At 34.0% G+C, this 26309-nt stretch overlaps 2 protein-coding genes and 2 long non-coding RNA genes across 4 annotated transcripts; 3 read left to right on the forward strand and 1 right to left on the reverse strand.

Moving 5' to 3' along the window:
* The first annotated feature begins 12997 nt into the window (after positions 1–12997).
* Positions 12998–13286, forward strand: LOC124456677. Its single transcript, XR_006952391.1, has 2 exons — positions 12998–13057; positions 13217–13286. It is a non-coding gene; the product is annotated as an uncharacterized LOC124456677 (long non-coding RNA).
* Positions 13287–13350: 64 nt separating this feature from the next.
* Positions 13351–14519, forward strand: LOC124457985. The gene is made up of 3 exons (XR_006952931.1): positions 13351–13437; positions 13710–13759; positions 14311–14519. It is a non-coding gene; the product is annotated as an uncharacterized LOC124457985 (long non-coding RNA).
* Positions 14520–19234: 4715 nt separating this feature from the next.
* LOC124457096 lies at positions 19235–20282 on the forward strand. The gene is made up of 3 exons (XM_047007386.1): positions 19235–19353; positions 19781–19910; positions 20071–20282. Exons 1-3 carry the CDS (start codon positions 19276–19278, stop codon positions 20280–20282), a joined length of 420 nt encoding a protein of 139 aa, XP_046863342.1. The 5' UTR covers positions 19235–19275.
* A 3509-nt stretch (positions 20283–23791) lies between these two features.
* Positions 23792–24627, reverse strand: LOC124457097 (putative nuclease HARBI1). The gene has a single exon (XM_047007388.1). It carries the CDS (start codon positions 24625–24627, stop codon positions 24040–24042), a length of 588 nt encoding a protein of 195 aa, XP_046863344.1. The 3' UTR covers positions 23792–24039.
* Between the last annotated feature and the right edge of the window lie 1682 nt (positions 24628–26309).

A 26309-nucleotide genomic window follows, 5' to 3' on the forward strand; every position in this document is an offset into this window, starting at 1 on the left:
AATAATATATAATCTGTCAGTTGCCTGAAGACTGCCTACGGCGTGAAACTCCGAGTAAGCACAGCAAACAATTGTCCATTTTATTTTAGTTCATTTTATCTACGCTCTTCTCTAATATATCGAATATTGAGCGCTCCTTTTATCCAGGAATATTATCCATAATATATATATATATATATATATATATATATATATATATATATATATATATTAGTAAGGAGAAGAAAATAACAAAATACATAATTTCATCCCGACAAGCCTGTTTCGTGATTGCACAATCGAAGAGTGAGCAATCATGAAATGAATAATGCTGAGCCTAATGTCTATTTCACCACCAATATTACACTCTGCTCTGGGCATCACACTGTTTTATACGGAAAATCATAAATTATAAACTTCCTATATATATATATATATATATATTATAGGAAGTTTATAATTATGATTTTCATAAACAATTAACTCGATATAGAGCTTTAAATATATGTGCTAGTGTTGAGAAAAATCCCAAAACTACAGATTCATCCCGACAAGCCTGGTTCATTGATTGCTCACTCTTCACGGGATTTAATGAATCATTTTTCATATATATATTTATATATGAATATATGCTATTTATATATATATAATACAGAAGTGTATTACAACGTGCCCTCCCGGCTATCACCAGAGTAAAATGGTGACTCCTGCACTTGGGACACAGGACGTACGGTTACACATTGTATGGGTTGTATCGTAGAGTCACCACAGGGGATTGTTTTGTAGAACCACCGTATGCCCACTAAAAGGAGAATGCCAAACCAAATGGGTAGTCTACCAAGCCACAGTCACCAACACACTAACCAAACACAAAGAAACCTACATCGGTCTAACGGAGAACACTTTTAAAACACGCTACTTGAACCACCAGCTCATTCCGAAATAAATCAAAACAACACTCCTTGGAGAACTCAGGAAACACATATGGAAACTAAAAAGACTCTAACACATCATACACTGCTCAACTGGAAAAGTGTAAAGAAATCACAACCTTATTAAAACAAAACCAAACGCTGTAATTTATGCCTCTCGGAGAAATTCTTCATCATCTTCCACCCAGAACTCAGCTCGCTAAATAAACGAAACGAACTCATTTCTGAATGCCGCTTTTGTAATAAACACTTACTAACGTCATAAATGTAATACTATATCACCTAAACACTTAATTATTCATCTTAGTGTATAAGTTCCGTTGTGCTATAGTGCTATATTTATTCTCCTGACGACTGTGGCAAGTTAAATAACTGCCATACGAAACAGCTCTGTAGGGAAAAAAAATTCGATGAAGTGATTCGTGGTTTATTTATTTTGAATTATATATATATAAAGAGTCTCATATGGAGACGTTCACCGTGTTCCCGATATGCAAAGCTCACCTTTATAGGTTTGAGCACTGTGGAGGCTCTACCATACAATCCATACAATGTGTAACCGTACGTCCTGTGTCCCAAGTGCAGGAGTCACCATTTTAATATGGCGATAGCCGGGAGGACACATTGTATAAACACTTTGTATATATATATATATATAGGAAGTTTATAATTTATGATTTTCCGTATAAAACAGTGCTCGTGCCCAAAAGAGCAAACTGTTGTGGAATATATATGTAGTGGTGTTGAGAAAAATACACAAAAAACACTTGAGTATTTTTGTGTATTTTTCTCAACCTCTATATATATACTATATATATATATATATATATATATATATATATTACCATAATTTCTAATTAGCAGCAATTTTAAAAAACACTTGAGAAAAACTACGATTTTTTTATAAGCAAACATGTTTCGACATTATCAGAATGCCATCTTCAGTGCAGAAAGGTTAGTGTTAAGTAATATGATACATAATATGATATGAATAAATTAATTACAATGAATAGGATTATGATTTAGTTAGTTAGGAAGTTATAAAATATTTACAAAAAAAGGAAAAAAAAAATAAGTATTATTAACTTATAACGTAAATATAGTGTTGTAGTGGTGAACTTGGATATTTAAATCGGGATTAGTTTTATTGATGTGTAGAGCTTCCTTGATTTTGAGTGAGATAGTGGATTGATCAGTGTTGATGATTTTAAAACAGGAAGGTGAGAATTTGTTTTTACATGAAGGAGAGGCTTGAAGATGTTTGTAGATAGTGGAGTTTTTGTCTGTGTGAGTATGTTCCTTTATCCTGGTAGATAATTCGCGAGAAGTTTCACCAATATGGCGGGAATTACATCCCGCACATGAAAATTGATAAACTACCACAGATTTGGAAAGTTCGGGAAGTGGGTCTTTAAACGAAAAATAAAATATTTTATTTTAAAAGGTGTGAAAATAAGCTTAACGTCAATGTCAGTGCAGTAGCGTTTAATGATTTGTGTGAAATTGCATTGTGTGTGTCGTGAGTAATCACCTATGTAAGGTAGTTTGAAATAACGTTATTGTCAGGTTGTTGTATATCGTTAGTGTTTGTTGTGGAGTTAGATGAGTCAGTGCTTTTCTTGTTGTCCAAATAGTGTTGTATAGTGTTGTTGATGAAATGAAAAGGAAAAGAATTACGTTGGAGAGTGAATATTAGTTTCTTTAAATCACGTTGAAAGCCGATGTCTGTGTTGTTAAGTTTCCGTGCTCTGTCGGTCAGTGTTCGTATCAGTCAATTTTGTAATTTAATGGTGTGAAACTAAAAAGTTAGTCAGTAGTCCTGTATATGTTGGTTTGTGGTACGTAGAGGTCATACAGTTTTCATGTGATTTAGTTAGTAAGATGTCAAGAAAGGGTAACTGATTGTCTTGTTCGGTTTCGTATGTAAAGTTTATGCTTTGATGTTGTTTGTTGATATATTCGTAAAAGTAATGCTTCGTCTTTGTTATGAAAAATACAAAAAATGTCGTCAACGTATCTGCGGTAAAATAAAGGTTTGTTGTTGCTGTAGTTATTTAACCAGTTTCGTTCGTGAAAACCCATGAAAATGTTGGCTAGAATGGGTGCCAAGGGTGAGCCCATACTTACCCCGTCAATTTGGTCGTAGTACTTACCGTTAAATAAAAAATGAGTCTCGGCCGTAGCGATGTTAAACAATAGTTTTAGTTCTGTTCTGTTCATTTTGAATGTAGGGTTGTTGGTAAAAATTAAATCAATAGCAATGTCTATGGTTTCGGTCAGTGGTATGTTGGTAAAAAGGCTTTCAACGTCAAAAGAAATAAAGAATTTGTCATGTGGAGCGTTAGTGTTAAAAGATAAAAAATCATCGACAAAACTAAAAGAATCTTTAGCAGAATGGTCATTAGGTATTAGGGGTTGGAGTAAAGAGCTGAGGTATTTGGCTAATTTGTAGTTATACGAATTGATTGAAGAATTTATAGGTCTGATAGGAGGTATGTCATTGATATTGTTTAATTTATGAAGTTTAGGTAAACCATATAATCGAGCTGGCTGTGAACCTCTAGGGTACATTTCTTGAAATGATTTTTCGTTAATAGAGTTCTTTTTCTTTAAGTTACGTAGCAGTCGTTGTAACTTTGCTTCACGGGAAATTGTAGGATCATGATCGAGTGGTTTGAACTTAGATAAATTGTTAATTATAGTGAGGCAAGAGTTAATACATACCTGACGATCCATAATGACTACACCATTGCCTTTGTCAGGTTTAAGAACAATGATTTTGTCATTATTACGAATGTTCCTTAGAATTTTATGTTTCTTCAGGTCTTTAGGAGCTGGATGGTAGGAAGTTACGTACTTGTGTGCCAAGTGACCAAGTTCCGTTTTTAGTATTGAATAGTCCTCTTGTTTGATGTTTATTTCTTAATGAATAGTGGATTCGTTCGAATGTTGCCAGAATGTCGGAGGAGTGGATTTTTGGTGGTTTGATGCTGAAGTTGAGACCGTTTTTTAGAGCGTTAAGTTCATCTTCACTTAGCTTTACAGATGATAGGTTGGTGACAGTGTCTTTATGAGTGAATGGTATAGCCTTGTTTTGGTCAAATTATTTAGTTTCTTACGGTGTGTCGAAAATATTTTGTTTTTGTTTGTCGACATTCTTTTGAAGGCTTTATTCAAGATATGCCAGTCAATTGGGTTAAAGAAAGCTTTTGATTTCTTCTGTTTTGTTCGTCAGGTCCCTATCCAGTGTCCGTAGTTCTTTAGATCTCTTCGTTATCGTAGTTCGTAGTAAACGCTTTCAATGTGGTATGTATCTCGATTGTCAACATTAGGCAGTGGAAAACACAGGAACTTTGGAAAAACTCAAAATTGTGCAATCTTTAAAGAAGGCGACATCAAGTTCAGCCTTGCGTTTCTTAGTTGTAAGCTTTTCATAACTTCGAAAAAATCCGACAAAGGAAACCTTTCCATAATAATTTTGTGCTAGTCGTAGATAATATTACCATAATTTCTAATTAGCAGCAATTTTAAAAACACTTGAGAAAAACGACGATTTTTGAGAAAGCAAAACTGTATTTCGACACGGTATCAAGATACCATCTTCGGTGCAGAATGGTTAGTGTTAAGTAATATGATACATAATATAAATATGAATAAATTAGTACAATGAATAGGATTATGATTTAGTTAGGAAGTTATGAAATATTTACAAAAAAGAGAAAAGAAAAAATAAGTATTGTAACTTATAACTGTAAATATAGAAGTGTTGTGAAGTGGTGAAGACTTGGATATTTAAATCGGGATTAGTTTTGTTATTGATGTGTGGAGCTTCCTTGATTTTGAGTGAAAAGTGGATTGATCAGTGTCGATGATTTAAAACAGGAAGGTGTAATTTGTCTTTACATGAAGGAGGCTTGAATGTTTGTAGATAAGTGGAGTTTTTGTCTGTGTGAGTATGTTCCTTTATCCTGGTAGACAATTGGCGAGAAGTTTCACCAATATAGCGGGAATTACATCCCGCACATGAAAATTGATAAACTACCATAGGTTTGGAAAGTTCGGGAAGTGGGTCTTTAAACGAAAATAAAGATTTTATTATACAACAACCTGACAATAAACGTTATTTCAAACTACCTTACATAGGTGATTACTCACGACACACACAACGCAAACTCACACAAATCATTAAACGCTACTGCACTGACATTGACGTAAAACTTATTTTCACACCTTTTAAAATAAAATCTTTATTTTTCGTTTAAAGACCCACTTCCCGAACTTTCCAAATATATGGTAGTTTATCAATTTTCATGTGCGGGATGTAATTCCTGCTATATTGGTGAACTTCTCGCCAATTATCTACCAGGATGAACATACTCACACAGACAAAAACTCACTATCTACAAACATCTTCAAGCCTCTCCTTCATGTAAGAGACAAATTCTCACCTTCCTGTTTTAAAATCATCGACACTGATCAATCCACTTTCTCACTCTAAATCAAGGAAGCTCTACACATCAATAAAATTAATCCCGATTTAAATATCCAAGTTCACCACTACAACACTATCTTTACGTTATAAGTTATTAATACTTATTTTTCTTTTCCTTTTTTGTAAATATTTCATAACTTCCTAACTAAATCATAATCCTATTCATTGTAATTAATTTATTCATATCATATTATGTATCCTATTACTTAACACTAACCATTCTGCACTGAAGATGGCATTCTGATAATGTCGAAACATGTTTGCTTTCAAAAAAATCGTCGTTTTTCTCATGTGTTTTTTATATATATATTACTTTGAAAATTTGTAATCCAGGCATTTAATACATAAAAGATAAAAGTTTCTTCGGATTTTAAGTAATTTTTTATTGAGCTTTCGTCTCGTTGCTTCGAGCCTTCATCAGGAAGAGGATATTTATTTACACGTGCTTTTAGCTTAAATACGTTTAGAGCGTCTAATTGGATTAATGGGTGGATTAATGTGATTGGATGGGGTGAAATGCGTTGCCATGGGTTTTGGTGTATTGTGAATATGATTGGTGTTAATAATATTAGGGTGTAGTGTTTTAGTTTTGGTGTTGTTTGTAGTTTTTTTGTCCTTTTTCTTTAGTTGTGAGTGTATGATGGGTATGTCGATATGTCTGTTTATTGTGTCGTTGTCTTTAATGTACCAAGCTTCTTTAAATTGGCGTGCGTATTTAGTCTGGGCGCGTCCGAGTACTTTAGTTTCTGTCCAGTCGAATGTGTGGTTGTTTCCGTGGGTATTTTCTGCCGGTAATGAGTTCGGATCTTGTCGATTTATGGCGTTTTTGTGTTCTGTGAGTCTTGTTTCAATTTTATTACATGTTTGTCCTATGTATTGCTTTGAACAGTCTTTACATGGTATCATGTAGATCGCGTCAGTTGTATCTTGAATTGTTGTTTTGTCTTTACATGACATGAAACATGATTGAGTTTTACAGTAGCAGGTTTGTGGGCGACGTTAATATTAAATGGTCGAAGAGGTCTGGCAGTCATTTCTGATGTTTCGTTTATGTATGGTAATGTGACGATTTTTACTGTTTCGTCGGGTTTTTAGTCGCTTTTGTCGGTTTGTGTTTTGTTTTGTATTTTGTATATAGTTTTGTTTATGAAGTTGCTAACGTAATAGTTTTTAATACATGTGGAGCATAAGTAGTTGCGTTTTGTTTTTTTAGCTTCTTCCGTATTACAAGGAGTGTTTATCCTGTTGAAACGTGTTCGAATGCAGCTTATTTTGTGTTGTGTTGGATGATTGCTGTTGAAATCGAGTATTTGGTCTGTGTGGGTGGTTTTGCGGTATACTTGAGTGTTACACGTTTCAACAGGATAAACACTAATGTGTTGGATAATAGTTGTCTTGTATCATCCAAAACAACACAAAATAAACTGCATTCGAGATTTCTATTGAGAAATACTCATATGAGGAAAAACAAGCAAAACGCAACTCTATTCCCTTCAATAAACAACCACCCCAACTTCATACTAAACTTAACTATACAAATACAAACAAACTCGCGACCATTCAGAAACAGTAAAACTAATCTTCCTGTAACAAAAACATCAAAACTGTAATTATCTTCATTGTTAATAACATTCTAAAACTCAAATCATGTTCATTAAACTTATAAAAACGGAATCATTAAACTAGTAAATCATGTTTCATTAAACTAGTGTACCGTCATCTGTTCTGGTTAGTAGGATGTCGAGGAAGGTAAGTTGTTTGTCGTGCTCTTTGTCTTTAGTAAAGGTAATGTTCTTTGTGGTATTGTTTATAGTATGTAGAATTTGATCAGTTTTGTCTTTCTTGACTATGGCAAAGATGTCTTCGACATATCTTTTCCATAGTCTGTTGTTTGTGTTTTTTGTGACTGATTGTGTTTCGAGGTGTTGCATGACAGCTTCAGCGAGGAAGGTGGATAGTGGTGATCCCATTAGTGTGCCTAAAATTTTTCTGTAGTATGTGTTTTGGAAGGTGAATTCAGTCGAAAGGCAAAGGTTGAGTAAGTCTGGCATGTCATTTTTGTCTAGTTGTCTTGTATCTTGCTAAGTTTTGTCGTTTGTAAGTAGTTCGTTTGTAATTTGTTTGGCGATGTCTAGTGGTATGGATGTGAAGAGTGATGTCACGTCGTAGGATATCATGATTTCGTCTGGTCGTAGTTTAATATTTTCAATACTGGCGAGGAAAGTGGTGGCATTTCTGATGGTGTGAGGTGAATTTTTGACTTATGGATAAAGAATGTTATAAAGATATTTGGAAAGTTCATTTGTAGGTGATATGGAAGCGATACGATAGGTCGAAGAGGGTTGTTTTCTTTGTGGATTTATGGTAGTCCGTAGAATTTGGCGACGACATCTTTGCCACAGTCAAGAAAGACAAAACTGAACAAATCCTACACACCATAAATAATACCACAAAGAACGTTACCTTTACTAAAGACGAAGAGACGAAGGGGATTTAAATCCCCTGAAGAGCAAGCAATCACGAAACAAGCTGGTCGGGATGATCTTCAGCGTGAAACTCCGAATAGCGACAGCAAATAATTGTTCATTTTATTTTAGTTCATTTTATATATATATATATATATATATATATATATATATATATTTACAAAATTAATATTATAACAATGTTCCCTCCTGGCTACCACCATAGTAAAATGGTGACTACTGCAGTTTGGATACAGGACGTACAGTACGTACGGTATATATATATAGAACTAAAAGATGAAAAGAAACTAAACGAAAACGACTACAGAAGAATCCGACCCAATGACGTATCCACCGTAAAATTCTACGGACTACCTAAAATCCACAAAGAAAACAACCCACTTCGACCTATCATATCGCTTCCAGGATCACCTACGTTTGAACTTTCAAAATATCTTTATAACATTCTGTATCCATTTGTCAAAAACTCACCTCACACAATCAGAAATGCCACCACTTTCTTCGCCATTATTGAAAACATTAAACAACTACCAGACGAAATCATGATATCTTACGACGTGATATCACTCTTCACATCCATACCACTAGACATTGCCAAACAAAGTACAAACGAACTACTCACAAACGACAAAACTTGGCAAGCTACAACACAAGTAGACAAAAATGACATCCTAGACTTACTCAACCTTTGCCTCTCCACTGAATTCACCTTCAAAAACACATACTACAGACAAATTTCAGGCACACCAATGGGATCACCACTATCCACCTTCCTCGCAGAAGCTGTCATGCAACACCTCGAAATACAATCAACACAAACATCACAAGCATCAGACTATGGAAAAGATATGTCGACAACATCTTTGCCATAGTCAAGAAAGACAAAACTGAACAATTCCTACACACCATGAACAATACCACAAAGAGCATTTCCTTTACTAAAGACGAAGAACACGACAAACAACTTACCTTCCTCGACATCCTACTAACCAGAACAGATGACGGTACACTAAACGCACAAGTATACCGCAAAACCACCCACACAGACAAAATACTCGATTTCGACAGCAATCATCCAACACAACACAAAATAAGCTGCATTCGAACACTTTTCAACAGGATAAACACTCATTGTAATACGGAAGAAGCCAAAAAACAAAAGAACAATTACCCTAGAAATTTCATAAACAAAACTATATACAAAATACAAAACAAAACACGAACCGACAAAAGCAACAAAAAACCGGACGAAACAGTGAAAATCGTCACATAAACGGAACATCAGAAATGACTGCCAGACTTCTTCAATCATTTAATATTAACGTCGCCCACAAACCTACACAAAAACTCAAATCATGTTTCACAAAAACTCAAAACTCAACCTACACAAAAACTCAAATCATGTTTCACCAAACATAAAGACAAAACAACAATTCGTGATACAACTGACGCGATCTACATGATACCATGTAAAGACTGTTCAAAACAATACATAGGACAAACATCTAAGAAAATTGAAACAAGACTCACAGAACACAAAAACGCCATAAAACGACGAGATCCGAACTCACTACCGGCAGAACATACCCACGGAAACAATCACACATTCGACTGGACAGAAACTAAAGTACTCGGACGCGCACAGACTAAACACGCACGCGAATTTAAGGAAGCTTGGTACAGTGAAGACAACGACACAATAAACAGACATATCGACATACCCATCATATACTCACAACTAAAGAAAAAGGACAAAAAAACTACAAACAACACCAAAACTAAAACACTACACCCCAATATTATTAACACCAACCATATTAACAACACACAAAAACCCATGGCAACGCATTTCACTCCATCCAATCACATTAATCCACCCACTCATCCAATTAGACGCTCTAAACGTCTCCAAGCTAAAAAGCACGTGTAAATAATATTTTTCATTCTGATGAAGGCTCGAAGCAACGAGTCGAAAGCTCAATAAAAATCATTTAAAAATCCGGAGAAACGTTTTATCTTTTATATATATATATATATATATATATATATATTAGTAGGAGAAGAAAATACACAAAACTACAATTTCATCCCGACAAGCCTGTTTCGTGATTGCTCACTCTTCAGGATTTAATGAATAAAATACTTAAATGCTTAAATATATATACAAGATGATGACGGAAGCTAGTGTATTAATCAAGGTGTATAGTTTCAAGTTAGATGACGGAAGTTAGAGTATTAATTACGGTGTATGGTTACAAATTACATAGGAGTGTTTTGGATCTATGGCGACAAGAGGAAATAAGTTCGTTGCGTTTATTGAGGATGATTTGGATGGTTGGTACAGGATGAAGAAATTTTATTTAAGGCAAAGGTTGCATCTTTTACCGGTGCTGTTGTATGGTTTGCTGTGTGTATGATGTTCCATGAGATGTCGTGGTCGATATTGCTGTCTTTAAGAATGTGTCGTGATTGCTGTCTTAAAGACGGCGTATCATTCATGACTCATCATTACATGGCGGCAACAAACAGCACCAGAACTTGCCAAATAAATTCTTCATCTTTATGCCAAATCATCCCTCAATAAACACCCCTTTCCTCTTGTCACCATAGATCAAAACACTTCGCTGTAACCATACGCCGTATTAAACTCTAACTTCCGTCATCTTAACTACTGATACTGCCCGTCATCATCTTGTATATATTGGCATTGTATTTGTCGTGAAAAGTGACAATCTGAAAACCATGAATGAAACCATCTTCTTACCAATATTTACGCTCTGCTCTCGGGCATCGAGCACTGTTTGCACGGAAAATCATAAATTATAAACTTCCTATATATATATATATATATATATATATATATATTACGGATTATAATCCTGGATAAAGAGCGCTCAATATTCTATATTGAAGAGCGTAAGATAAAATGAACTAAATTTAATGAACTTTTAGTTAATTTTATATATATATATATATATATATAAAATATAGGAAGTTTGTAATTTATGATTTTCCGTATAAAACAGTGCTTGATGCCCGAGAGCAGTATTAATAATAAGAAGAAGAAAATACACAAAAAAATACACAAAACTACAATTTCATCCCGATAAGCCTGTTTCGTGATCCCTGAAGGTGAGCAACCACGAAACAGGCTTGTCAGATAATTGTAGTGTTTGTCTATTTTCTTCTTGTTATCAATATATATATAAAAGATATATATACCTAGTGCAGGAGTCACCATTTCACCATTTCACCATTTCAACAGGCTTGTCGGGATGAAATTGTAGTGTTTGTCTATTTTCTTCTTGTTATCAATATATATATAAAAGATATATATACCTAGTGCAGGAGTCATAAACGCAACGAACTTATTTCCTCTTGTCGCCATAGATCCAAAACACTCCTATGTAATTTGTAACCATACACCGTAATTAATACTCTAACTTCCGTCATCTAACTTGAAACTATACACCTTGATTAATACACTAGCTTCCGTCATCATCTTGTATGTATATTTAAGCATTTAAGTATTTTATTCATTAAATCCCCTGAAGAGTGAGCAATCACGAAACAGGCTTGTCGGGATGAAATTGTAGTTTTTGTGTATTTTCTTCTCCTTACCAATATTTACGCTCTGCTCTCGGGCATCGAGCACTGTTTACACGGAAAATCATAAATTATAAACTTCCTATATATATATATATATATATATATATATATATATATATATTACGGATAATAATCCTGTATAAAAGAGCGCTCAATATTCTATATATTAGAAGAGCGTAAGATAAAATGAACTAAATTTAATGAACTTTTAGTTCATTTTATATATATATAGATAATATAGGAAGTTTGTAATTTATGACTTTCCGTATAAAACAGTGCTCGATGCCCGAGAGCAGAGCGTAATTATTGATAAGAAGAAGGAAATACACAAAAAAATACACAAAAACTACAATTTCATCCCGAGAAGCCTGTTTTGTGATCCCCTGAAGACTGAGCAATCACGAAACAGCCTTGTCGGGATGAAATTGTAGTGTTTGTCTATTTTCTTCTTCTTATCAATATATATATAAAAGATATATATACCTAGTGCAGGAGTCACAATTTTAATATGGTCATAGCCTGTAGGGCACATTGTTTATACACTTTGCATATTACTCTCACTGCGCGTGCGTAGTTTGAGCACTCTCGGATTGTGTAGGGAGTCTCATATGGAGACGTTCACCGTGTTCGCGATATGCAAAGCTCACCTTTATAGGTTTGAGCACTGTGGTGACTCTACAATTTAATGCATACAATGTGTAACAGTACGTCCTGTGTCCCAAGGGCAGGAATCGCCATTTTACTATGGTGATAGCCGGGAAGGAACAATGTATATACACTTCGTATATATGTATATAAAAAAAACCCAATAAAAATCACTTAAAATCAGGAGAAGACAACGACACAATAAACAGACATAGCGACATACCCATCATATACTCACAACTAAAGAAAAAGGAGAAAAAAACTACAAACAACACCAAAACTATATATAAATATATGAGTTTGAAAATTTGTAATCCAGGCATCGAGTACATAAAAGATAAAAGTTTCTCCTGATTTTTAATTGATTTTTTATTCAGCTTTCGACTCGTTGCTTCGAGCCATCATCAGAATGAGGATATTTATTTACACGTGTTTTTAGCTTGGAGACGTTTAGAGCGGCTTATCGGATAAGTGGGTGGATTGATTTTCATTGGATGGAGTGAAATGCGTTGCCATGAGTTTTGGTGTATTGTTAATATGATTGGTGTTAATAATATTAGAGTGTAGTGTTTTAGTGTTGGAGTTGTCAATTCTTCAGATAAAATATTTTTGCTTTTTACATTTGGAATTTGGCTTGTTAAGCTCTAGTATTCATCAAATGCTGGCAATTTTTTACAACCATGTCTTAACTCTAAAGAAACTTAATCTGTAGTATAATCTTGTAGTATTTTGTTAAAACTATCAATCATTTTCAAGAAGGATATGCTGCTATATGCTGTGCATGGTGTCTTGTGGAATGTATACATGTTCTGATGCTTAATCAACTACTCTTTTTGGTGGTATATTATGTGACAGTCAGCATGCTAACTGCTCTTCAACACAATTACGTACTATAATATGTGTGGATGGAAAAGGTACAGTATGGCAAGAATAGCAGTATTTTGACTTTGACTACACGTAAATGTGTATATGTTAGTAATACCGTTAAGCATTAGCTTCATTTAGGCCAAAAATTTCTATGTTAATTATTTGCATATCAATTAATCCAAATTGTAATCTCATACAAAATTTAGGTCGGCAGCATTTAAAAATTGTTGAATTCTGTCAGTGTATTAAGGATGCTGAAAAACTAATTAAACTCCAGCTGTATCCAGGCTCATCTTCTAAACTCAAAATTACATTTCACTTTGACTTCATGGCTTTTGCTGAAAAATTCTTGCTCGAGAGCCATGTATCCTTGCACAAATTTTGCAGCACTGTTGAAGTTGAATATCCTGAAATGCTACTTAGACTGGTATGTATTTCTCATGAACCTGAATTGTGCACCCATATGATAGTCTACCCATCAAAAACTGGAAATAGATTGGTTAAACTTTGCAAAAAATTTTATTGAATCACTGTTATTTACAAACAACATAAATAATGAGTATTTGCCTCAAATAAGGTAAGAGCACATTCAAATTGCACATGAAGTTTCCTTTTCTGTTATGACTTTGTGTATTCAACCTTATTTTATTCTTGAAACAATGCACAAGTTTACTAAGTGTTCATTTTATTTTTGTTAAGGTCAAAAACATATATATTGTGTTAAACAATGGATCATTCGATGAATACAGGTATGTTATATGTTATAAAACGAAAGTCTATTTACAGTTATTGTAGACCTAATAGTTAGATTATATGTGTAGAGTAGTACAGTCTAATCTGTTTTAAATACACACCATTGGACAACAGACTATTATCAGTTTAATGAAAGTGTCAGCTTAATTGAGGTTTCATCATTATACTTCCATTATTATTAGCTATATGAGATTAAGTTTTGGATTTTACGTAGTATCTGCTTAGTACAGGGTCATTTGATACAAGAGGTTTGACTGTATATATTATATCATTTAAGAATTTGATTTTTTTGTAAGAGATTTCAAACACCAAGTCAGATAATTAAAGTTCATACAGAAAGACCTGATTAATTATACAAATTGCCCTCTTTGCCCACAAGTCAGTATTTGGTTTCTTTTTATCTACTATTTGCTTTGTGAACTATTTTAAATTGTATTTTTTTTGTCACATATATTATCAGAACATTTAAAGTTGTTGTGAAATATGAAGTGTTACATGTTTATCATAAAATTCGTTTCATTTTATTAAAGAGCTTTGTTTGCTTTAGACTGGTGAGTTAGGTGTGGCCATTCATTCCATGGATGCTTGCTTTGGTCTAACTCGCAAAAAGTTGGCAGGGAATAGTTTTGCCGTCCCAAACCATGGCTGCCTTAAGTTTGCTGATCAGGATGAAGTAGATGATTTTGTTGATCATTATAGCAAGTCTAATAACAAAGTAGGAGAGGTAATTATTGCATGATGAAGGACTTTGAAGCCTATTCAAAAGTATTCTGTGAAGGGGGGGGGGGGAATAGTTTGAAAACAAACTTTATATGTAGTCCAATGAAAATCAATGGAAAAGCCAGCACTTTTTTACTTTTACATTGCAAATATTTTTGTATTCAATCACAAGAAAAACAATGAATGTATTTAATTTTCTAAAGAAATTATTAACAAATTTGCTGATAAATTTGCATTGTAAGAGTAAAAGATTGGGAAGGCTTCGCCCCGGAGAAAAGTTGGTCTATGCTTCATACAGGTCCATTAGCCCTCATACATACGTAAGTAGCTACGTGGATTTAAATTCAAAATTACAAACAGCCAATTTTTTTCTTTTCCTTTAATTTATCATGTTTGTGCATGGTCTATGACTTGATTGTGTAAACTGTCATGTTTATTTTTACAGTAATAAAACAATTGTTATCTGCTCCACCTTATTTTACAGTTGTCAGATATTTAAGTTAGGAGAAGTTACAGAAGCACTTCACTCCAAAGGAAAAAATCAACTGTTTGATGAAAAAGGAGTGTTTGGTAGTTGTTGCAGTCGGCATTCACACACTGGATGATTTTTCAGCACTAAATATGGGGAAAGGTTAGTGTATTACGCTTGGTTTGCGCGTGATTATCAATATTCTTGATTTTTGATGAGGTAGTATGTAGAGCAAATCGTCGGGTTATAATTTCTTTTCCCGTGTCAATTTTGAAAGAAAGGGACAGAAGGACAAAACGACACTGTGGTAACGAGATCTATTATTACCCTTTACTAATATTTAGTCTCTTCTTATTAATATTCAGAATTTTGTCTTTGCTGTTCCTATTGCAAAGCATTTTAAAAGATGCTGACCAAAGTCCTGGTGTTGATTTAAAAATAATGTATGATATTGGATGTGTATTAACATTACATTTAAAGGTATTTTAATGTTGGCATGTATGATGTGGGACAAGTTCATTCACAAACTAAACTTTGAATAAATTGGTACCGTTCTAGGCAAACAAGAGGCATGACATTTTGTCAAAAGTGTCATTTTCGGTGCCAATATTTCATTTTTATGGACAAAAAGCTTCATGCCAGGTAATGAATAAAGCTTTGTACCTGGTAATGACAGGGACGAATTAAGAGGCGGGATAGCGGAGGGATGTGCTCTCCTCCAACCTTCACTAGTGGAGATGGATGAGGAGTGGCATTTTCCTAAGAAATTTATGTATATCAAACCATCAAGCGATCGTAATTGGGGTTTACGGAGCACAATTTCAAAAATCTCCAATTATTGTATATAAGTAACAAAATTTAACGAAAAATGTCTTGCATGTTACGCCAACAAGCAGCCACTAGAATCTTATCCAAACTAGAGCACCCCCTCCCTCCAGAAAAGTACATCCCTGGGTAATGATGTAGCGATTGAAGAAAGACAATCTTTTCTGCTCTGGTTTCTTCCTTGATAAAAAGCCCCCATAGGTAAAATATTATTTTTTAATGTCTTAAAAAAAAAAACCAGGTCCAGCTCAGTCATAGAAGGCTCGATGGTTTTGGTCTTACAGATGGTGAGGCTATTGAAAGGCTTTGGCTTACCTTCGTGGGTTCTCAGCAATTACTAAGGAGATGTCTGTCAGTAGAAGAGTAGATCTTTTGACAGACGCGTTTCTTCACTTATCTCGAAGAAATTTTAGCAATGCAGCTGCTTCAATATTGTCATTGCATTATGTGTAACTATGCGTTGACACAATCAAAATGTTTTTATTTGTTTGTTAGGCCTTAATTGTTTCAATTTTTTGTATATGATTTTTTTCAGGAAAAGCGTTAACGTCGAAGCTTAAAAAATGTCTACGACTTAAAATTAAAACGCAACAAGAAATGAAGGATTTATTTAGCGAACTACCTGGTAGGTTAGAAATTTCTTATGTTTTCTGTGGCCAAAAAGTATTTAAGAATTCTTTTTGCCTAACCAAACTCTCAATTCAATTTGCATCCAAGGAAATACGAATTTATTTTGTTTGTTAGTGACGTACGATCCTGAAATTGTTTGTCAGTGGGAGGCCTGAGAGAAGGAAATTATGTCAAGAGTCTAAACAGGTATATAATGCCATTCATGGCAAATAGTTTCATTCTTAACAATTCAGTCTGTAGGATTTAAAGACACACTTTTTAAATAAAGAGCATAAAGAAACCACGGAGAACTGGAAAGTGACGTACGTTCAAAAGCTACTGCATTTTAAACAACTTAGGTAGGTTCTTTAATGTACTAAACTGGCTATTTCTCTATAATACATGCCTATATACGTTTTAATATTTCTTTTGAGCACAATTGGTGAATTAGTAAATTCTTAGTGCTACATCATTCGAATGTTTCAAGAAAACCACGAGATAACATCTGGGGCCGGTTGTATAAAAACGTAGTTAACTTTAACTATAGTTAACGCTAACTACCGTAGTTAACTCCTTAACTGTAGTAACTTAACTGCTTGACTTAACTGCGTTGCACAAAACGTAGTTTGTCGGATAGTTAAGTAACTGCGTAGTTAACTTGCGTGGAAATTGCGTGGAGTGTTGTTTACGTTAAATGACATAAAGTTTAATCAATTTATGCTTTGTAATCGCGGGCAAGTGAACTATAAAACGACTTTAAAATGAAAAAAAAATCTCTTGGCTTAAGTAAAAATCTTAAAATATGGCAAACTATTGTCGTTTTTACGGATGTTGATGATGCGAAAAGAAAACTTAATAAAAGATTCACGATGACATGGTAACCGGATTAAATTGTAGCATATACTTTGGACTTTTCTCAACAAAATCGACCCTTATCTTCTGTGTAATACAGTACGATGTTGACGAATGATATGAGTCTCGGCAAGGACTGCTTTGTTTCATGTACCAATTATATATAATGGACTTGGGCAAATGAAACAATGAAGTCTTCTCAAATTGATTCATATTGTGTTCTATGTGCAAGGATATAAATATTAAAATGGCCTTGCTTTTACATAATTTAAAACTGAGAGATTGAGGGTAACAAAGGAAAAGGGTCGTTTCGTTTCTCTTTATAACAGCTGAGTAAATTGCTTGAAAGAAATGTGTTTGTACAGACATAAGTCACACATATTTGTAAAAGATGACAGTGATGGACTTTTTTATCATTAGAAAACATTTCTTTGAGTTGTCATAGTTAGTAGCCATGTTATCCAGCAACTGTCTTTTATTCGGCTTGTGACATATTATATTCACAGCTATACACAAAATACTTATTTGTTTCTAATTCTACCTTCCAAAAACTGAGTTATAAAAACTATTGGGTATATTTGTTAATGAGCCTTAGCTATTGAACTTTTGTTCATGCCTTTGTGATTTATTAGCCTATTTTTGTCTAAAGCTTGGGAGTTCTATTTGTTTCCCACTTTTTGCATCTTGGTAAGTGTTTGAATAGCTTTAAACAGCCATTGACACTATCATAAATAGTGTATAAAAGAGAAAGATATTGTTTTGCTAATCATTGAAAGAAATGTTGTTAACCAAAAAAATTAATCATTGTTTTATAACAAGACATTTAGTCACAGGATGACTGTACGAGCAAAAGAAGACAGTCATAGACTTTTTATCGATAGACTTGTTAGCAAACATTTCTTAAAGGTCATCATACTTACAATGTAATCTCACGACTGTTAAGACATATCTTTCCTCTGTCATTAAAATGTAACATAGGGATATAGAATAAGTATTGTATTCATTTCGTCTTCATTGTCATTTCTATCCTGTTAAACTCATGCCATTTTGTTTATTATAGATTTTGAGTGTCCCCAGGTACATAGAATATTTCCTCTTAACTTATTTAATTTAAAATCTATTCTCAAAAATATTTAAAGTGCCCATGACATGTTTTCAAAAATATGATATTATAATAGTTTAGATGATTTTAAGAAGGTTTTCAATATATTTTATAATTGAAAAATTTCATCTTCATGGACTTTGAGCACCTTGAATTTGCGGATTTTTAATATTTCTTCCTATTGACCGTGAGTATAAAAAGACTGGTAACAACAATGTAACTAATTGCATGAGTGACGTCACATCGGGAACACACTTGTACTATTCGGGAACGTTTGTCTTAAAGCACCACAAAAAATATATTTTTTTAATACGTTTGCGAAAGAATTTTTTCGTGAAAATTCCACACAGATGCGTCGTGTTTGGATGTTGAAACACGTCAAATTTGAAGAAGGAGATTGCTCTCCATAAAATCCCATATGCAAATGACAAAAGACCCGAAGCTAACAAACGTAGGAAAGCTTGGGTTGATTTTGTGAAAAGGAAACGAAAAAATTGGGAACCTTCTTCGTCTTCCGAAGTTTGCTGAAAGCATTTTAAAGAGGATGACTTTGTGTGTCGATACACTGGTGAGATGGGAGTATGTAATTCTGAGAAACCGCTGCTTGTAGCACCCACATTAAAAAGGGATAGCATTGGCATATGTGTCTGCCCTTTCAAGTTTAAAACAGAAGAAACAGTGCTGTCAGAACGAGATCGTCGTCGCATTGTGAGTATTATATATTTTTTAAAAAATAGCCATGAATGGTTCTCCTTTTCGTATGTGTCACTAAGTACTTTTGTAAAAAGTATTGATTCCAGCTATTTCACGCTCAACATGCAGATCACGAAGAGTGCAGCGTGATTCAAAAAGGAAGCATATATGAAAATATTGAATGTTCTCAGCCTTGTTCTTCTTCTCTAACTAATGTATCTACAGAAAAAGCAGATGAATATATGCAAACAGACACTGTGACTTTTCCTGATGAAACAGATGACAGTTTTCATGAACTAATCAAAGACCCTTACAAATCAGTAAGCGTACGTTACCTCACTTTGAATAAAATTGAAATAACTCGATTTAGGGTCTTTCAATGACAGGTCTTGCCCCATGACAATATTTATTTACTAAATAACTTATCCTGAAGTAATAATTAGTCACACTGATTGACCTATATTATCATTGCTTTTTATTTAAAGTAGTTTGCCACAAGTCCAAAAAATGTTTTTCTATGCATTTCGTTTGATGTTAATGAGCTTAATCCCAGACTTCTTGATATGTCTTTTATGCTTGTTTATTAGCAAAACAAAAAACTTTATAAAGTAAATAAACTTTTCCCTTATCCACAATCGTTTCTAGGGCATATTTTAAGAAATAAGTAATATTCAACCAAAAAGTACTTTCTAACAATATTATTATACACCCTGTAGTTTAAAATAAAAAAAATATTGTTGTTTGCAGAACTGGGAAAATGTAAATGAAAAATGGGTCCAGACATTGCCATTGAAATGTCAGAATTGTGTCAAACTGATCAACAAGATGCTCCAAATGAAAAGAAAGATGCTGTTTTACAAAGCTCGAATGAGATATGGTATGCTATTGTATAATGTTATGAATATTAGATGACAAATCTAATAAATTGTATCAGTTATGGAATATTGATCAAAGCAGTATCTATGAATATTAGCTAATGAGCTATATATAAACTCAAGCGACTCAGTAATTTAGTAAATGTACTTAATTTTTTTCAGATGATGTTGAGAAAAGTAACATCTTTCATGATGCTCATTATTCTGATGTAATTGATGAAGATAGTGCAAAGCATGTGGATAGTGACTTTGAGGAGCAACAATCTCAAGATTCATATACAGATGGGGAAACTGAGGATGAAATTTCAGGAAATCAAACATCAAGTGAAGAAGACAGTGATACCGATGATTCTGATGGAAAATGGTACTTATAAACTTTCTATGTTACCACATGCTATATAGAAATCATCATTGATGTATGATTAGGATTGTTTCTGTTGCAGTGTTTATGCAGCAAATGATGGAGATTTAAGGAAGCAACCAAAGTACATTGTTTTTCTTTCGCAATGAAAGGCCATCAATATGTCCTTGACTGTCCACGGAACAAGAATCCAAAATGAGGGTGAATATTGGCATACAAATAGTAATTTATTCATCCTCAAGTTCATCATCATCATAACCTTGGAAATCTTTCCCAGGAAATCGAGACCTTATTGATTTATAGGCACAAGCAGGCAGTGGTATCCTTTTCCTTCCTAAGTAACCATGCACGGCTGGGTAAACTCTCGATAGGCAACACTTCTTAAATACCTATATTTACAAATTAAACAAATGTTTGTTTCACAATAATTAAATTTAACAAAAGATGAAAGCACATAGGTATGTACGTACCTGTTCTCATCATCATGTTTCGCATATTTTCTTCCATCTATTTTCCTGAATTTTGGGCCTGCCATTCGCAATGACCAAATATCCAGACACACTGAATTGAATGCTGGATGAAGTGTAATACATTAAGGAACAACTTTCATTTCACCCAGCACCATTTCACTGTTTAAGGACTCTATGCATTCGTCAAGTTCTTGGCAACACTGACTCTCTTTTTCATTTTGAAGCATATTAGTCCTGCAATTATCACAAATGCCCCTACAAATACAAAGAGCATGCATTTGTTCATGTTGGAATACAACTTGTTGTTTGAATTGATAATGTGAACAAAGAACGCTGCGCAACTGAGATAACGCTCATTGACTTGGCGTGAAGTGAATTATGGCCCTAACTTGTAAATATTTTAACAAATAAATCTACTCACCATTGCTCCAAAGGCACACGATTGTTGAATCTATCAAGCAGCGTTTCCAAAAAAAATTAACGTTCACGTAATCCGTCATGATAATTTTGAACCCATTCTTCATCAGCATCAGGTTCATCTTGATATGGCAAAATTTGTGATTCAATGAAATTTTCAGACGCATCAATAGAGTCACTTAGGTGATCGACGATAACCAAACTCTCTTCGGGTCCCATCATGAACTTTGAAATCGAATCATTATCTGAATCATTTAGACTCTCAATTGAAAGCGAAGAGCTCGAAGACATCTTTAATTTTTCAGGCGCATAATATAAAATTTAAAAACTTATGGTTCTACTCAGAGTGTAATAAAATTTAGAATTTATAGCTGTGTCTTTAGTATAGTATTATGTCTTGTGTTTGTTCGAGAAAAGCACTCAAAAGCGTGTTCCCGATTTGACGTCAGATCCGGCGTTATTTTTTTTTCTCGCCCTAGGCCTTTTGACATCACGAACAATCAAAAAATAACCAACTTTAAGGCATCCAAAGTCCATGAAGATGAAACTTTTCAAGTATAAAATATATTTCAAATGTTCTAAAAATAGTCTAAACTATCATAATATTGTGTTTTTGAAAACATGTCATGTGAACTTTAACCTTTTTCTTTTCGGCTATTTAATTCTCATGGTTCAGCTATCTGACCCTTGAAAATTGCTTAACGTACATTTAAAGACAATATATTGTTTTGCATTGTGATATTGATATTGCATAATGAAGTTTTTATAAAATTCATTGGTGATTACTCTGTAGTTGTTTTCAAATGACTCACGTCTCTTCTCTGTTACATCATAATCATGCATTCGTTGTGTAACTGTTATCATTGGTAGATGTATTATATCATTTCAATCCAAGATGTTTCTCTATCAATCACAGCTGAGTCCTCAAATAAAATTAAAAAAAGAAAACAAAATTTTAGCTCTGCAGAATGCTCTCTTCTTGTTGAGCTTGTTGTGATAAATTTGGATGCAATACGAGGGCAGTTTTCAAGTAGCATAACAAATGCAAAAAAAACAAGAGTTGTGGGAGAAGATAACCTCGCAAATAAACAGCATGGGTTTGAAAATAGCACGCCAAAAGAGGTGCGTGAAAAATGGAGAAACCTGGCACAGATTGCCAAAAAAACCAATGCTGGAATAATGAATTCGCAAAGAAAAACAGGGGGAGGTCCTGCTACAAAACCGCCTTCTTTAACAACGGAGAAAATCACAAATATTTTGGGAGATTAACCTTCATTCTCAGGTATTCAAGGAGGCTTCGAGTCTGTTGGTACATTTGTAGGTAATTATGATCTTTAAAATCTCATTCTTTGAAATGCATAGAAGAATTCTTCGTAAAAAAATAAGCAAAAGCAAGATGCTACTTTGTTATTGTCTTTTGTTTACGTTTTAATACAACACAAGGGATTTTAAATTTTCCCGCCATTACGTTAAGCATAACAATATAACTTATACCAACCAACCCATCCCGAAATAAAATGGCCGGATAAAATGGAGTATTGCCAAAGTTGTTTTACAAAGAATTCGATGCTATAAATACAAAATACGAAATATGATTTTTATATGCTGAATGAAACGATTGTATTGATTTAAGTTTTGGTGATTTGTTTGCATAATGGAAAAATATACAGTAAAAGAAAAAAGGTAATACGTTTTCATCTTTTCATTGTGCTATGTTTTTTTAATGTTTTGCAGAGAAAGAGAGTAATTCATCTCACTTGAGCACTTTGGTCGAAACCGACGAAGAAGATGAGGGTGGTGAGGACATGGAATTAAGCAAGACTCCAATACCAACAACATCCACACTATCACAATGTGAGCATTTAATTATGTTTATATCCATTGTTGTATTCAGAACTTATAAAGTCTATTTGTGCATTGTATTGAACTTAATTCACAGACAAAGAATTAAGAACATTCAAAAGGAAACGACCAAACACTCAAGGAGAGATGAAAAATGATGTTCAGCAACTTCATGTTTAGGTTCTTCAACTGGAAAAAGAAAAAATGTTGTTTCAGAAGCACAACCTAGAGTTGAAGAAAAGAAAACTCGAACTACAAGTACAGTTACTTGAGAGGATAGTTGAAATCAATGAACAACCCCCTTCATTTTTTCTTTGAAACTAGTCAGCTAAAATATGTTTGTGCCATATGCTCCCTTGCTGCTATTACATCTATTTCTCCTCCTCTTCAAGTGAATCCTCTCCGAACACAGCATCTTCAACTTCAGGCTTCTGCCTTAGAATGTAAATGTTATGCAATACTGCACAAGCCATTAAAATGGTGCAGATTCTATCTGATTTCATCGTAAATAGAGTAAACATTCTTGCTAGCATTTGATGTTGTATTAAGGCTCACAAAGACTCACTGATACCTTATTTCTGAATGCAAAACATGAAACCTTCTTTTCTATATGCCAATGGTTCTTTCAACAAAACACCTTGTTTTTTATGTGCCTTGATAAATTTTTTTTGGCATGGATGCATTGGATGGACGTATGGAGTCATCAAAAATGACCGTAAGGCGTATCCACTGTCCCCCAACAGTACATCATTATTTGCTGCATGATCCATTTCTTCCAACCTTCTACCAATGCTAGAGGAACGGAAGATGAATGAATCATGACATGATCCAGGCCATCGTGCTACCACATTGATAAATTTGCCTGCATAAAATTAATTTTTGGAAATTTTATATCAAGTAGGTCGTATTAATACTTGTAAGATAAATTAAGTGGATAACTTTGTAAAATTCTATTGTTATGATTATCTATTATATTATGATTATTGAAGTGTGTTATATTATGGTTCTTGAAGTCTAGTACATTATGGTTTTGAATATTAATTAAACATGTTCAATATGTTCATATTTACCTTTGTCATCACAAATGACTTGAACATTTATGCTGTGGTATCCTTTTCTATTTACATAATTTGGCTCGTTTTGGGAAGGAGCAATTATACGTATATGTGTGCCATCAACGCAGCCAATGGCGCAGGGAAAACCCGCAATTTGATACATCCCAGTACGAATAGCATTTTTTTCCTCATTTGTTGATGGGAAATTGATGTAGTCTGCGTGCTTAGAAGCCAATGCAAGTACGACTTTACGCACTACTCTCGAAACAGTGGCTTTATCATAACCGTGAGTGTCGCCAATGACTTGCAAAAAGCTCCCGGACCCAAAGAAACGAAGAGCAATGACCAATTGCTCTTCGGTTAACAAGGCTTTGTTACGGTTTGTTGTTGGCCGTACATCGTTTGCAATCAATCGTGAGATATGCTGCAACGATTCTCGGCCAAATCTGTACCGTTTTCGGAGGTCATTGTCGGAAAAACCTTGCCATGGAAGATGTCGATTAAAAACTCGAGGTAAACGTTGCCGATCGATTGCATTTCGCTCAAAAATATCTATAAGACGTAAAGCCGCCATATTCAACTGTGTTTTGAAAAGTTAACTATGCTCCATAGCATAGTTTTAACTACCTTTTAACTGCATTTAGTGCTAACTACTTTTTTATACAACCGACTTAACCGCGTGGTTAAATTTAACTACTTTTTAACTGCAAAAAGTGCAGTTAAAAAGAAGTTAAGAGCTTTATACTACCGGCCCCTGAGGATTACTCAATTCATCAGATGTCGAAAAAACTATACCAGTATGTATAAATGTGTCAAAGCAATATTTTGCTTTAAAGTTTTTTTTACATACGCGCAAAATTTATGTAAACAGGTTTTGAAAGATTTTAAAAGATACTGAACGAAAGCATTCTGTAAAAGAAAGATGGAAACCTGGTCATCATAATTTTGACGTCGTTGCATTGCACGTCATTCAAAGAAAACGAAAAGATACTATCGGAGCTTTACATGGACTTTCCATAGAAAGGCATTTCTTAATAACATTGAGAAAGAAGTATGCAGGTACTGTAAGGCACTGTAAATTTCGAATACTTGTAACCTAAGATATGTTACCATATCTGTCTTTTGTTGTTCTTGTAAATGTTAATTTTTTATTCTTTTTACTTGTTTAGATGGTCAAAAAATTGCCACTCGCTTGTCCAGGCAAATCACCAAGATCACGAACAAGATGAAATTAACAATTGAGAAACACAATGCTGCCATTGATTCTCTTCGTGATTTTATAAACAGTTTACCCGATCGTCTGACATTTGACAAAGCAAAAGATCCTTCATCAGACCTTTATGAGGGATTTGAGTCTTGTGAGGATGACATTCTAGGGGAAGCCTCGGTCCCAGTATGCACAAAGAGGAAGGATATTAAAATGTACTTATTCCTAAAACGATGTGACGAGGAAGAAAAACCTTTAAACTTGGAAGGAGAAAGGCTTCTATTGTATTAAACCAATCTTATCTCAAAAATTGATGAAGCACTTGCTGATCTTGGTGATTTTAGCAGCGATGAATTCATGCTTGGTTCAAAGCATGAACTGATAAGATTTAAAACCAAATTGCGGAATGAGTTGTTCAGCTTGTAGAAAGGTTTTGAGCTTCCACTTGGAGAAAATTTTTTTCTTCAGGCTGAGATTGTCAACTTAACCAATGATTTCAACATTCCCAATGAATCTGAAAGCTCAACGTACGAGGAATCCGATACTGAAGATGAAAACATCGAAGAGCTCTCAGAAGTGGACAGTGACATTGAATGGACGACATAGCTACTATTCTTAAACTAATAGCTACTTTTTATGTACTTATTATGTAATTTAGTTGTTCACGTATCTAGTATAACTGATATCAAGCAAACATTGGTTTTGTGATGTCATGTTAGTGCACAGTCATTTTCTCTTCTTCTGTAAAAAACACCGGATGTTTTGACCTGTCATTGAATTGTGAGAGAACTATGTTCTTTATTTTTTATCAATGTCTTACAAGTAAGTGTTTATATGCCACATGTATCTTAACCATTTAGCTCTGTCTGCCCAACCCAATTCATCTAAAATTGTGAGCATTCATATCATATATAAAATAGCCAAGACGTATCCAAGCTTTGTCAGTTGATCAACGGGGTCTGGGGCGAGTTTTTGAAAACATCGAATTTCATGATTTGTCCGTCTAAATCATCCAATTTGTCTTTTAGCGTCACAAGCCTTCCCATGTT

This window comes from Xenia sp. Carnegie-2017, unplaced genomic scaffold (genome assembly GCF_021976095.1).
Source record: "Xenia sp. Carnegie-2017 unplaced genomic scaffold, XeniaSp_v1 HiC_scaffold_6, whole genome shotgun sequence".
Classification (NCBI taxonomy): domain Eukaryota; kingdom Metazoa; phylum Cnidaria; class Anthozoa; order Malacalcyonacea; family Xeniidae; genus Xenia; species Xenia sp. Carnegie-2017.